This window comes from Thrips palmi, unplaced genomic scaffold (assembly GCF_012932325.1).
Source record: "Thrips palmi isolate BJ-2018 unplaced genomic scaffold, TpBJ-2018v1 HiC_scaffold_2, whole genome shotgun sequence".
In the NCBI taxonomy this organism is placed as follows: domain Eukaryota; kingdom Metazoa; phylum Arthropoda; class Insecta; order Thysanoptera; family Thripidae; genus Thrips; species Thrips palmi.
The window spans coordinates 6,048,610-6,061,886 of NW_023144629.1; the positions used below are offsets into that span (position 1 = coordinate 6,048,610).

At 58.7% G+C, this 13,277-nt stretch overlaps 2 protein-coding genes across 6 annotated transcripts; both read right to left on the reverse strand.

Annotated features, from left to right (window-relative positions):
• Window positions 1-115: 115 nt before the first annotated feature.
• LOC117647428 (transmembrane protease serine 9-like) lies at window positions 116-5,490 on the reverse strand. Its single transcript, XM_034389166.1, has 9 exons — window positions 5,334-5,490; window positions 4,648-5,163; window positions 4,350-4,561; window positions 3,853-4,040; window positions 2,141-2,412; window positions 1,861-2,024; window positions 765-1,113; window positions 460-680; window positions 116-335 (listed from the first exon to the last, which is right to left on the reverse strand). Exons 1-9 carry the CDS (start codon window positions 5,386-5,388, stop codon window positions 165-167), a joined length of 2,148 nt encoding a protein of 715 aa, XP_034245057.1. The 5' UTR covers window positions 5,389-5,490; the 3' UTR covers window positions 116-164.
• Window positions 5,491-6,350: 860 nt separating this feature from the next.
• LOC117647761 (ejaculatory bulb-specific protein 3-like) lies at window positions 6,351-10,347 on the reverse strand. Of its 5 annotated transcripts, none has more exons than XM_034389660.1 (4): window positions 10,253-10,347; window positions 9,741-9,872; window positions 7,771-7,825; window positions 6,351-6,996 (listed from the first exon to the last, which is right to left on the reverse strand). In XM_034389660.1, the coding sequence occupies exons 2-4, from the start codon at window positions 9,867-9,869 to the stop codon at window positions 6,776-6,778; spliced, it is 405 nt and encodes a 134-aa protein (XP_034245551.1). In that variant the 5' UTR covers window positions 9,870-9,872; window positions 10,253-10,347; the 3' UTR covers window positions 6,351-6,775. The 5 variants fall into 5 exon arrangements, with proteins under 5 accessions (XP_034245551.1, XP_034245553.1, XP_034245550.1 ...); XM_034389662.1 differs by lacking the exon at window positions 7,771-7,825 and adding an exon at window positions 8,454-8,455 and having other exon boundaries at window positions 9,736-9,872; XM_034389659.1 differs by having other exon boundaries at window positions 7,771-7,905; window positions 9,713-9,872.
• Window positions 10,348-13,277: the final 2,930 nt, after the last annotated feature.

The following is a 13,277-nucleotide window of genomic DNA, read 5'->3' on the forward strand; positions in this document are numbered from 1 at the left end:
TTTTGGCCGCATCCACCGGTCGGGGTTGGGTCGGGACGACGTCTTTGCGCTCTCGGCTGCAGGGCTCGTCTCAAAAAACGCGTTTGACGGCGGAATGGGAGACTGAAAGCAGTGCTGGTCCGTAAATCAATTTATTGAGACTCCTCGAGGCACGGGGCACGGCACTAGTACGCGGCCTGGACCCTGGCGATCCAGGTGAGGTAGCTGTGGACGCGGGTGAAGATGGACGGGAAGGGGATGGAGCCGCAGTTGGTCAGTCCCCAGGAGGTGATGCCGACGACGGTGGGGGTGCTGCCGTCCTGGCCGCCCTGGATGAGCGGGCCGCCGCTGTCCCCCTGTAACAAGCCATCGGTCAGCGGCCTTGCCCACAAGGAGGCCGTCGCCAAGGAGGAGGCCGCCAAGGAGGCCGCGGCGGCTGCGTCCTCGCCGTCCTCACCGTCGCCACTGTAAAGTACTCACACTGCACGAGGACAGGCCGTCCCTGTCCAGCGGGCCGACGCACAGGTTGGAGTCCATGATGAGGTTCGCCATTTCCTTGCCGCCGTCCTTTATCGCCTTGACGAAGGCCACGCACTCGTCGTGGGAGACGACGGGGAACTCGGCCATCTGCAGCTGGTTGGGGTACACGGGGTGGAGGCCGTCCATGCTGGTGCTACCCCAGCCGGAGAGCGTGGCGGTACCTGCGGGCGGCGACCAGCGGCCAGTTCAGTAAAGACCCCATCGCGTGCCTCCACCCTCCCCCACCCCTCCGCTCCGTGCGTTACCTGACTCCGCGGGCGCGGCCTGGGCGGGGAGCGCGACCAGCTTGACGGTGTCGGACAGCGTGGCGGGGCGCGCCAGCTTGAGCAGGGCGATGTCGTAGGGGCCGACGCCGTTGTTGCCGTAGTGGTCGTACTTGGCGTGCACCAGCATGCGCTCCACCGCGATGCGCTGCGAGCCCGCCGCCTTGACGGCCAGGTTGTCGATGCCCAGCACCACCTCCACCTTGGTGGCGCGGTTGGGCACGCCGTAGACGCAGTGCGCGGCCGTCATCACCCAGCCCCTGGCGATCAGGGAGCCCCCGCAGAGGTGCTGCGGCTGCGACTTGATCATGTAGGGGCTTGGGATCGTCACCTGAAAAGCAGTGCAGCAGACGGCGCGAGGGTTAGTGTCACGTGGCGGTCAGTAAGGTCCACCAAAAGCGATAATTGATGAAGCGGCGGTGCGGATCCAATTGAGCTTTTTTTTTTTTTGCAGGCCTCGAAGCCACCTGAAAGGCAGTTGCACGTTCGCCATCCCCTCTGCCCCTGATGAACCCGTCTCCAGGCCCACCCTCCCAATTTGTGGACCCGCGTGTTGGAGGTGTTCATTATCTAGCTCTACGAGTCCGTCGCCACGTCGCCGCGTCCACTCGGCCGTCGGCGACTTGGCGCGCGGCTCGCAGGACTTGGCGGGTCTAGCCGGGACTGCGGCCGGCTTAGCCGCGGCGGCTTAGATCGCGGCTTATCTCTCGATAAACTGACGCCGCGGTAATTGGGGCCGTTTGGCGAAGCGCCGAGCACCCACAGCGGACCTGCCAGAAGACCAGCGCAGGCGGACAAAACTCTAGACGCGTTTTGAGCTCCAGAGTCGCGAAGTAGGACTCGAACCGAACGTGTGACCCCACCAATGGACTCCTCGTTCGGAGAGCAATCCATTGGTGGGGTCACACGTTCGGTTCGAGTCCCATTTAGTGACTCTAGCTCAAAACGCGGGCTAATTTTCGACTGGCGGTCTGCACTCTTGCATTGCAAAGAAAATACTGCAGCACTTACATAGCGATTCTTCGCGAAACGAAACACTTGGCAAACTGTTTGACAGTGTGCATCCCAGTCCGCTCACCTGCATGGAGGCCTGGTGCGGGAACTGGCCCAGCTTCGCGTCCTGGCCGCCGACGATCTGAAGGTTCACGCCGTCGCTGTCGGCGCGCTCCACGCCCAGGGGGATGGGGAACGTAGCGTATCGGTTCTGGGAGGACTTGACGCCCACCTCCTTGACCAGCCCATCTGCGGCAGTCAGCTTTCCTTTTAGTCACTCTAAAACTAACAGCGATACCTTTCTTTCGCGGCCGGTCTTCTGGCCCACTGTGGGGCGCCGCCGAGCGGGTGGAGCGCGGACTCACCCCGGGCGGGGCTGGCGCTGGCCAGGGCGGCGCACAGGGCGAGGACGGCGACGACGCTGCGGCTCGGCGCCATGGCGGGGAATGGAGCGCCTTCAAAGTGTGGCGGTGTGAGTGAGCGCCTGCCTTCCGCTATCAGGGAGCCCCTCGCTCCTCGCTGGCCAAACGAGTACCCTGTGTCAAATATGAAGGGCCGCTCGGACTTGCCGATAGCCAAACCGAGGATGAGAACGGTAGTCCCTTTGTCCCTATGCATCGCCACACATCGTCGTCGTCGTCACCGTCCCTCCCTCTTCCCCTCCCTTTCCTAGAACCTCCAATTAGCCCCGTCAACGGGAGCCCTTATCTAAAACATTGCACGGCTCTCGAGAGATTAAGCCCCACCTCACGGCGTGACGCAGGCCGCGGGACGCGTCATTTTACAGTGTAACTGAATGATCAGCCCGTGGCTGCCGTTCGTCCGACCAACCCCCGGCACTGTAAACCACGCTCGTGTCACCACCACCTGGCTCAGAATGAAGATGGTGGAACCGGAGCTACCGGACCTGCGGACTCATTCCGACAGTCGTTTTCGTCGCTCTGTCTCCCTCGCACCGACGCGGGACGCCCCATGAGTGCGAGAGAGACAGAGCGATGAGAACGCCCCTCGGAATCAGTCTGCTGGCCTGTAAATTCGGTGGCGTGTTCCTTGTTTGCTTCTTGAAGCTTGTGGCTCGTTGAGTTGGCAGCCCTTGATCCGGTCAGCACGCTGGCAAATCCGAGGGCTCTCCAACCTTTTCGATGATCATGCAGCACTGCTGACGTCCGTCCACGGAAAACACAGCTTTATGCTTTATCTCGACTCGATTATTGATAGAAAAGAACCCCCACGGCGCGCTCACTTCAGAGCGCATAGGAGTCATTCTGCGGACCGATTCCGAGAGTCGTCTTCGTCGCTCTGTCTCTCTCGCACGTACTCGGGACGGCCCATGAGTGCGAGAGAGACAGAGCGACGACAGCGACTCCCGGAATCGGTCTGCTGCCGCTCTGCGTCAACGGGCGACGCGCGACGCGTGGCGAGGCAGGCCCGTCACGCCGAGCACTTGCCAGCGCTTGCTAGCGCCTGCGAACGCAGCATCGGCCAGAAAACAACTCGCGTGCCTGGTGGGTGGCCTACCCGGCCTCCGCCGGGCGCTCCCTTGACGTGCAGGGGGTGGTGCACTGTAGGCCTCTGCCAGGGAACGGCGTGAACTGGTATAGGAATTTCAGGCATAATTTCACAATGCCCTTCCAGAGGCAGAAAATGATTTCCGTTGTTTTACCAGTGTAACTTTCAACCTGGGTCTGCTCCTGCCCATGCACTGTCGGCAGGCTGGTTCCGAGAGTGCGAGTGCGCAGACGCACCGTTCCCGCGCCGATGCATAATGCGCGCGCTTTTTAATCCGGCCTGGGTCCGCCGGAGTGTTTATCTCCATTCAAATAATGGGTGTCGCGTGTTGGTTTTATCTCACGCCTTCCAAGGCTGGCGTCGACGCAGCGGAACCGATGAAACAATCAAAATCATTTTATTATGCGCGTTAAATTCATTTTTTGTGTTTTTTTCCTTTGGGGAAAAAACAGTTTACAAAGCGGTGGCTGCGGCGCGGAGCCGATGGAACAATCAAAACCATTTTATTGCATGCGTTAAATTAATTTTTTGTGTTTATTTTTCTCCTGTTTTGCGAAATACAATTCACAAGGCGGTGGCCGCGACGCCGGCGTTCTGCTGCTGGACGGCCTGGATCCAGTCGACGTAGGCCGAGGTGCGGGTGAAGACGGAGGGGAAGGGGACGCTGCCGCAGTTCTTGAGGCCCCAGGACACGACGCCGATGACGACGGCCTGGCCGTTGGCGTCCTGCTGGACCAGCGGGCCGCCGCTGTCGCCCTGCGCATCGCGAACCGGAAATGGCAATGAAGAAACGCAGAGCGGAGCGGCAGAGTCGTCGCTCTGTCTCTCTCGCACTCATGCGGCGTCCCGTATGGGTGCGAGAGAGACAGAGCGACGAAAACGACTCTCGGAATGTGAGTGCAGAGTGGCGGTCACCTCGGCCGAGCACGGCACCGAGTGATTTCGAGGAGTCGGTTGTCTCCGTCGCACCCCTCACGCACCCCTCACGCACCCCGTAAGAGACGGAGACGGAGCGACTAGTCGACTCCTCGGAATGGCTCGGCTGGCGACGCCCGCTGGACTTACACTGCAGGAGGAGAGGCCGGTGCGGTCCAGGGGGCCGACGCACAGGTTGGTGTCGGCCAGGGGGTTGTTCTCGGGGCCGTCCAGGTTGCTCACGAAGGCGTTGCAGGCGTTGTACTCGACGATGGGGAAGGTCGCCGTCTGCAGCTGGTTAGGGTACACGGGGTGGTCGCCGTCCTGGCTGGTGCTGCCCCAGCCGGAGAGAACGGCGTCGCCTGCGGGGCCAGACACCGTAAGGACGGGTTAGGTTGGCTAGTCCATCACTGCGCGCTGCGCGTCTCCGCGGACACGGTGTACCGACCGGAAGCGAGGGCGCCGGCGCTGGGCAGCACGGCCAGCTTGATGTTGGCCGTGAGCCTGGCGGGCTGGGCCAGCTTGAGCAGGGCGATGTCGTAGGGGCCGACGCCGCCGTTGACGTTGTGCTGGTACTGCGCGTGCACCAGCATCTTGGTGACGAGGATGCGCTGCTTGCCGCTGGCCTCGCGGGCCAGGTTGTCGATGCCCAGCACCACCTCCACCTTCCTGGCGTTGTTGGGCACGCCGTAGGCGCAGTGCGCGGCCGTCAGCACCCAGCCCTGGGCGATGAGGGTGCCGCCGCAGAGGTGCTGCGGCGCGGCGTCCCACCACCAGGAGCCGGGCATGGTGACCTGCATGGACGCCTGGTGCGGGAACTGGCCCAGCTTGGCGTCCTCGCCGCCCACGATCTCCTCCTCCAGGTCGGAGCGCTGCACGCCCAGCCCCGTGGGCACGGGGGCGAACATGGCGGCGGTCTGGTCCACGACGGCCCCGCCCAGCCTCACCTCCTTGAAGGCGGCGCCTGCAAACACCAGCATCCCTTATTTTAACTCAGCTGGGCTGGACGAAAAACGCGAAAACACCCCCTATCGTTTCCCCCATCCGATTCCTCCGGGCGTTCGTCGCGCTGTCTCTCTCGCACTCACACGGGACGCCCTGTGAGTGCGAGAGAGACAGCGCGCCCGCACTCACCGTGAACGGCCGCCGCCAGGGCGCAGGTGTACAACAGCACGGTCAGTGGCGACATGGCGCGGCTCACTTGACTGGTCACTGCCGCCCGGGTCCGCGCCCTTTAATAGGCCGCCGCCAGATTGATTCCGAGAGTCGCTTTCGTCGCTCTGTCATCCTCGCACTCGTGCGGCGTCCCGGATGGGTGCGGAGACAGAGCGACGCAGTCTCCACGTGCCCCGATAAGGCGCGAATCACCAACAAGGCACTCCATCACCTCGAGCACCTCATTACGGTGGGGGTGCAAGGGGAGGGCGTCGCAAACAATCAGAGCGTCACGCCAAATTATTGCCTGTAATTGCTGTGCCCCTTGTGTGTGATAAACCATCATCGGGGTTTGCGCTTTTCCCTATCTAGAAGATAGATATCGGAGCGATGCAGGTATTCTGCCGGCCTACTGCCGCCCCAGACCCCAAGGCTTCAGACACTGCCGTTCGCTCCTAGGGGTCTCTCACTCAGAATTTTGCTGCGCGGGATAATGTTTGGCTGTGTCGGATTGGTTGGGATTCTGTTTGATTTTGTCGCGCTCTTTGCCTCCTTGCAGAAGTTTCTGACGCAAGATCGAGTGATTGTGTCCTCTCAGCAAACACTGATTGTTTAAGTGGGAGGCCCTTGGACCCCTGGTGCGCTCCGTCTCGAAAATTCTGTCACTTTGACCGACCACTCGTTTGAATGAAGCGTTAGAAAGAACACAAAACATTTTTCTGATTTGCACTCTCCACTTTGATTTATTTTTAAAAAGTTTATTTTCCTTTGATTTTTTACGCACTCCGTATTGTGTCCGAGTCAGCCATGAACTGTTTATTTTCGGACCGGAGCGCAGTTTTTCCTGCACTGCTCCGTCCCCTATCTCGCAATGCATTTTGCAATCTAAACTTATCTGCACTCGAGTTTGAATCGCGTCATGGGTTTCCTTCCAGTTTGTTTCCATTTTGGACAAGTGGTGGTGAGGGGGCGAGTGAAAAATCACGACCAACTGTCTATAATGCATAGCAGAGGAATTCAAGCGAATTTTTTTTTATTTCTCATGATGTGTGACATCCATGCGTGATACTCGTAGGTCCGTGTGGTTCGATGGGCGTCCAGGTTCTCGGGGTCCGGCTCCAGGTGGTGTCGGATCCGGGCGGAACTTGGACGCGTACCCGTGTTGTTGTTGCAGTCCTGAGGCGTCCTGAGGCCGGCCGCAGCCCCCGGGAGTGGCAACCTCTTATTTGGCTTGGAAGTGACGGTGGCGCCGCAGCGACACCCAAGCGACACCCAGATGACACCCGAGTGACACCCAAGTGACACCGCGCTGCGTCACCGCGTCACCGCGTCGCGTCACCGGGAGTGAGGTGGCCGGGTTGACTCCGCTGGCGGCGTTGCTGGCGGTGCTGGTGGTGCTGCGCGTCGTAGGGCGTGGCGCCTTACTTGGGCTTGGGGGTGGTGGCGGGCAGACCGGTGGGCACGGCCTTGGCCAGGGCGAGGATGTTCTCGCGGTGCTTCTTTTCGGGGTCGTACTTCTGGAGGAGTTTCTCCCAGTCGGCGGGGAAGCTCTTCTGCATCTTGGCGACGATGGTGCCGATGATGATCTTCTGCTGCTCGGTGCACTGGGAGCACTTCTGCTGCAGGGCGTTGGGGACGATGGCTGCAACAACGACCAACGGCGTTTTGTTTATGTTTTGGACGAGTTGGAAGTCGGGTAGGTTGAATCTCTCGCACCCTGACGGGACCGACGGGACGCTCCGCGAGTGCGAGAGAGACAGTGCACCAAGAGCAGTGCTCGGAATCGGCCTGCAGTTCGCCGAAGAGGAAAAAAAGAGCGAGGCGGCCGAGGGCGCGATCGGCTTTTGGCGTTTGCCGATGATGCGGCAGATTACGCCGAACCAAACCAGCCAAACAGCCCGGCCCAGCCGAGGGGCAAACAACTTGAATTTAGGTGTACATTTTCCGTGAAATAACGGTGAAATAACGTGAAATAACGGTGAAATAACGTTGAAATAACGCCAAAATAAGCGTGAAATAGCGTGAAATAACGGTGAAATAGCGCGAAATAACGTGAAATAACACGAAATAACACGAAATAACGTTGAAATACCCTTGAAATAACGTTGGAATAACAATGAAATAATGTGAAATAACGTGAATTTGAAATAACGGTGTACAAATTTTGACGAAGTTGTTTGCCCCTCGGGCCCAGCCCAGCCAGGGGCTGGTCAGCGACGTGGCGATAGCCACTCGGACAAAATTAAAGCAAACCTCCTTCCGGACTGAGATAGCGCACCGCACAGACTCGGTCAACACGTGCACACTGCACTGCAAACGGAGGGCGGCCTCAAGGTGACGGCCAGAGGCCAGGAGACCCGCGCCTCCCAGCCCGCCGGCGAGCACGCCGACCACTGCGCTACCAACGGCTACTCACCCTGGAGGCGCTTGGCGGACTCGCTGCACTCGCCGGTGCCGAGGATGCACTTGACCAGCGGGTGGAAACTCGCTAGGTGGGGCTGGGACCGGGACGGGATCGGTCCGCTCGGGGCGCCACGGCCAGCAGACGAACTTGTCGCCCCGCATCGGTACCTTATTTTAAAGAAATGTACCCTAAATCGAAACATTTGGAGTCATATTCGGGTATCAAAATCAAGGTCATTGTCTAAAGAATGCATCTGAAGCATAGTTTTCTCTTTATAATCGAAATAGAAATAAGGGAGGTGATGAAAATGCGATGGCTCGGTCGCGGGAAACGCTACCACCAGATTTTGTAACACTTAGTTTTCAATGTTAGAGCCCTCGGAGGCCATACATGTAAGCGAGCCGATTTTTCCTTACAAAATTTCGCTCGGCGTAGGATACATTTCCTTTTGATTGGACTCACCTTGCAAGAAATATCCCACATAATAGTTGATGCGACGGAATGGTGTCTGCTTGTACTTCTCACTTCAACTCGATAAATAGAATACAAACCACTCGAATCAAAGCTGCATATCTGGCCTAATGCACGGCAAATTTAATGTAGATTCATTTTGCACACGCGGCTTTGGGAAATAAGGTCGGATTTCTTTACATTAAGTGGATTAAAAACACCAGACGCAAAGAGGCTGAAATGACCACTTTTACGGTCTCTACTAATGTGAGAAATCCGACCCGTCTAGACACACGCGAGTTCTTGAGAACAAATCTTCAAACATGCCGTCGTGCATTTTGTTTAAAGGTTTTCGCACGAAACTAACCTCAAATTATACAATATGAATTCTAAAATACTGCAGCGTCAAACACCGTTGAAAGCGTCGTCGGCCCGTGTCGTCTGGACCGGAGGACGGGACAGACTATGGCAAATTCACCGCTCGGCACAGTTTTGTTTCCATTTTGTGACAGTTGCACCTGCCGACATGTTGGCTGCTCGGGTAGCGCGTGTTGCTTTCATTGACTTCCACACTAACCTCCTGAGGAGAATCCATGCTCTCAAAATCAACCAAATGCAATGCCCAATCGTGGAACTGTGAAAAGTAAACAAACGGTGCCGAGCGGTGAATTTGCCATAGTCTGTCCCGTCCTCCGGTCCAGACGACACGGGCCGACGACGCTTTCAACGGTGTTTGACGCTGCAGTATTTTAGAATTCATATTGTATAATTTGAGGTTAGTTTCGTGCGAAAACCTTTAAACAAAATGCACGACGGCATGTTTGAAGATTTGTTCTCAAGAACTCGCGTGTGTCTAGACGGGTCGGATTTCTCACATTAGTAGAGACCGTAAAAGTGGTCATTTCAGCCTCTTTGCGTCTGGTGTTTTTAATCCACTTAATGTAAAGAAATCCGACCTTATTTCCCAAAGCCGCGTGTGCAAAATGAATCTACATTAAATTTGCCGTGCATTAGGCCAGATATGCAGCTTTGATTCGAGTGGTTTGTATTCTATTTATCGAGTTGAAGTGAGAAGTACAAGCAGACACCATTCCGTCGCATCAACTATTATGTGGGATATTTCTTGCAAGGTGAGTCCAATCAAAAGGAAATGTATCCTACGCCGAGCGAAATTTTGTAAGGAAAAATCGGCTCGCTTACATGTATGGCCTCCGAGGGCTCTAACATTGAAAACTAAGTGTTACAAAATCTGGTGGTAGCGTTTCCCGCGACCGAGCCATCGCATTTTCATCACCTCCCTTATTTCTATTTCGATTATAAAGAGAAAACTATGCTTCAGATGCATTCTTTAGACAATGACCTTGATTTTGATACCCGAATATGACTCCAAATGTTTCGATTTAGGGTACATTTCTTTAAAATAAGGTACCGATGCGGGGCGACAAGTTCGTCTGCTGGCCGTGGCGCCCCGAGCGGACCGATCCCGACCCGGTCCCAGCCCCACCTAGCGAGTTTCCACCCGCTGACTTGACGTAGGACTGCACAGCCGTGTCGTTCTTGAGGAGGGCGGCGACGTCCACGCCGTCGAAGGTGGCGGCGGAGGAGAAGCCGAGGCACAGGGCGGCCACGAGGCACAGCCCAACGACGGTCTTGGTCATCATTTTCTGCAACAGGAACAACGCGCAGGTCAGACGGAGCAATGATGCGTCGGCCTCGGCGTCGGCCTCTGCCCCGGCTTCAGAGTCGGCCTTGCCGTCGGCCTCGCGGAGTTCATCGCCTCGGCCAGCGCGCGGGCTTTGGTCTTAAGGCTTTCCCACGGGACTACACGCCGCTGCTCTGCCGCGCTGCTCCCATGGCCGCCGAGGTCGTGCGCGTCGTGCGAGATCGCGAGATCGCGAGATCGCGAACGGCTTCGAGCCCTTGCCCTCGTCACGTGACATCGGCTCGAAAAGGGACGCACCGCGTGCCGCGTTGGCTTCAACGAAACGGGAGCCTGGACGCGAGGCGGTCCACGACGGCGACCTGCTGGCTGGCGGGTACTCACGGTAGGCGTGTGGGTGACGGCGCTGTGAACTCGGCCAACACAGACTGGAGTGTGCCGGCGCGGCCGCACGTTATAAAGAGCTCGTCGGCCGGGCTGGCTGGAGACGAGCCGCGGGAGGGGCGGGGTGGGCGGGGCGGGGCGGGGTGGAGGGCGGGCGGTGAACGCACAGGGAAGGGGATCTAGACCCTTCCCTAAAGTGGTCCTTGGTTGGACCGCATGGTTTTCTCCACTGACGAAGGGACTCAAGGGAAGTGTCTGGAACCCCTGCCGCCCTGCCGCCCTGCCCGTTTGTCCTCGAGGGACACTCTCCACTCCAGTAGCACTCACGGCCGCGCACGCGTCCTCGGGTTGTTGCGCCTGCCTCGGCCCTCGGCCTGCCCGGAGTACAATCAGCCTCAAAAAAAAATGAGTCAAAACGAAAATAAAGCGAAAGTAAGTTTACAACAAGCTAACGCCCCTTTGGGCACGAGGCCCGTTGAGGAGGAACGGTTAGGGAACCACAAATCGGCGCGGCGCAGGTCCCCTTCCGAGCGCGCCCGAAGTCCCCCTCGCCGAGCGCGGCCCGAAGGCGAGCCCGAAGGTCCCCTTACACGTGGGACGTGGGTATTCCGAGGATGGGGATAACCCCGGGCCCTCGGGGGGCTTAGTCACTCAAGTAGAGTTGTCGAGCGCCGCCCCACCAGATGTCTCCGTGGCTCCGGGGTACCGCGTCAGCCCACGGTCTCTAGTATCGGTGGTTCAAACACTGGCCTGTTTTAACTTTTCGGTTTCACCCATCCTTTTTAGTTATGTTCAAATTTTAGGTTGGACAATATGTTTTAAGAATATTAAGGTTTGGTTTAGATGGTACGTTAGGTTACGTGAAGTTGGTCAGGTCGCAAGTGACCGAAAATTGTCGCGACTGTAGCATAAAATATTTTGAGAATAGAGTAAGATCTGTTGGCATTAGAAATAGATCTGCTGCGATTAGAATAAGATCTGTAGCGAGCCCGTTAGGTTTGGCTAGGATAGGTTGGACAAATTATTTTTAAAATGTTAAGGTAGCCTTCCGTCCACACCAACATACTACAATTTCCTTCTGACGAACATGCATTTCCATCTGCAGCAGAATCTAGCTCTGCATCGAAGCCGAAGGCTTTCCCCTGGCTAGTAGATGTTAAAACTGTTAGCATTTAGGTTATTTCGATGAATAGGGCCGGTGCGACCAAGGTGGTACCAGTCGCAGCCGTGCTCGGCGCGGCACCAAGTCCCCTTCGGCTCCGGCCGCTCGGCGGCCGCTCGGCACTCTTCGGCACCGCTCGGCTCGGCCGCCAGGGGGACCTGCGCGGCGGCGATTTGTGGTCCCGTATCAAGACGTCTTTGAGGACCGGCAGTACCTGATGGCCCGCGCACCCGGCGCGCTACCCTGCGTTGCCAGGGCCTTTCAATGTCATTTGGGCGAACGCGGCGAACGTAGGGCTCGCCGCCAGTGTCGTGTGTTCCGTCACTCTGTCTCCCTCGCACCTCACGGGGCGCCCCATGAGTGCGAGAGAGACAGAGCGACGAAAGCGACTCTCGGAATCAGTCTGCCCTATACGCGTCCAAGGGCTTACGTAGGGTCAGACCACCGGACATGGCCATTATCCAATTGGCGTGGATCAGGGCGTTACCCTCTCAGGCCCTGCAGACTCTGTCGCTCGGTCTCCCTCGCAGCTACACGGGGCGCCCCGTGAGAGCGAGAGAGACAGAGAAGGCGACTCTCGGTCAGGTCAGGACGGCGTCGGCAAAAGCCGAGCGGGGGCAGCGGGGGCCTCCTCACCTAACGCCCCTTCCCACCCCTCCCAGCCAGGCCAGGCAGGCCAGCCGACGCATACTGCATGGAGCCAGTTCGTATTTAGCGTGGCGTGGCGTGGCCTCGGGTAACACAGATAAGCGCTCACACGGTGCGTGAGCGGGCAGCAGACTGGGAGTCGCCCTGTCTCTCTCGCACCCGCAAGAGACCCGTGAGTGCGAGAGAGACAGGGCGACGACTCTCGGAATCAGTGTGCCGCCGGCCGGGCTGGAACTCTGGAACGCGCTGCCCTGTGGGGAGCGCCGCGCAGATCCACCGTCTTTCTTTTTCTCGTTGTCATATTTGTTTTGCCCCTCAGTGAAAACATTCCGTCCGAGGCCGTCCGCGGTCCGCGCTCGCTGCCGGCTTGGGGCCGGGCAGGGCGCGCACTGGCACACTGGCAGGGCGAGCGCCTGCCGTGCCTGGGTAGGCAAGGAGTGCACGGCCACGTCCGCCGGGCTGCCCACCCCGCCGTCGTCAGGCGGTCCTGGACTAGCTTGCCGCGCCAGCCGCAGCCTCCAGCCCGCCTCCAGTGTGCTACACGCTACCGCGTGCTACAGTGTGGCAGTGGATTCGCACATTATGTCACCGCGGCGGCGAGGCGGCGAGGCGGCCAGCTTAACTGAATGATTACGCCGAAACGACGGCAGGGGGCCGCAACACTGGCCGCCTTGTTGCCAGCCTGCCGCCTCGTCGCTCTGCCGCTCTGTCTCTCTCGCACCCGCGCGGAACCAGAGAGGAACGGCGCGACGCCCCGCGAGGGCGACAGAGACAGGCAGACAGGCACGGCGACGATCCTTCCGAGGCAGGCGGCTGCTGCCCGCCTGATGGATTTGTTGATGGCGCTGGAGGACTGTGACACTGTGACGAGGACCGGGCCGACGTGTGGCGGCCCTCGTACCTCAGGGCATCCCTTCGGGGCACGAGAGAGACAGAGTGAAGAAGTGCTCTGTGATTCTCTCCCAAGGACGCGGGGATGTTCCACTCACCGCGGTGCGCGGGGGAGGGGGGCGTCGCCGTCGTCGCGGTCCTGGTCATCGAATAGCAAGTCTCGAATGGCGGCGCGTCGTTACTCGTCGCGCGTCGAGTCCAGCTAGCCAGCCCAGCAGACGTCTCGAAGTCTCGATCCTGGGACCTGGAGCACGAGCCAAAAGTGCCCGCGCCAAAATAGGGGTCCATTCACTTGTCTGTCATCTTGGCCCCCGTCGTGACTTT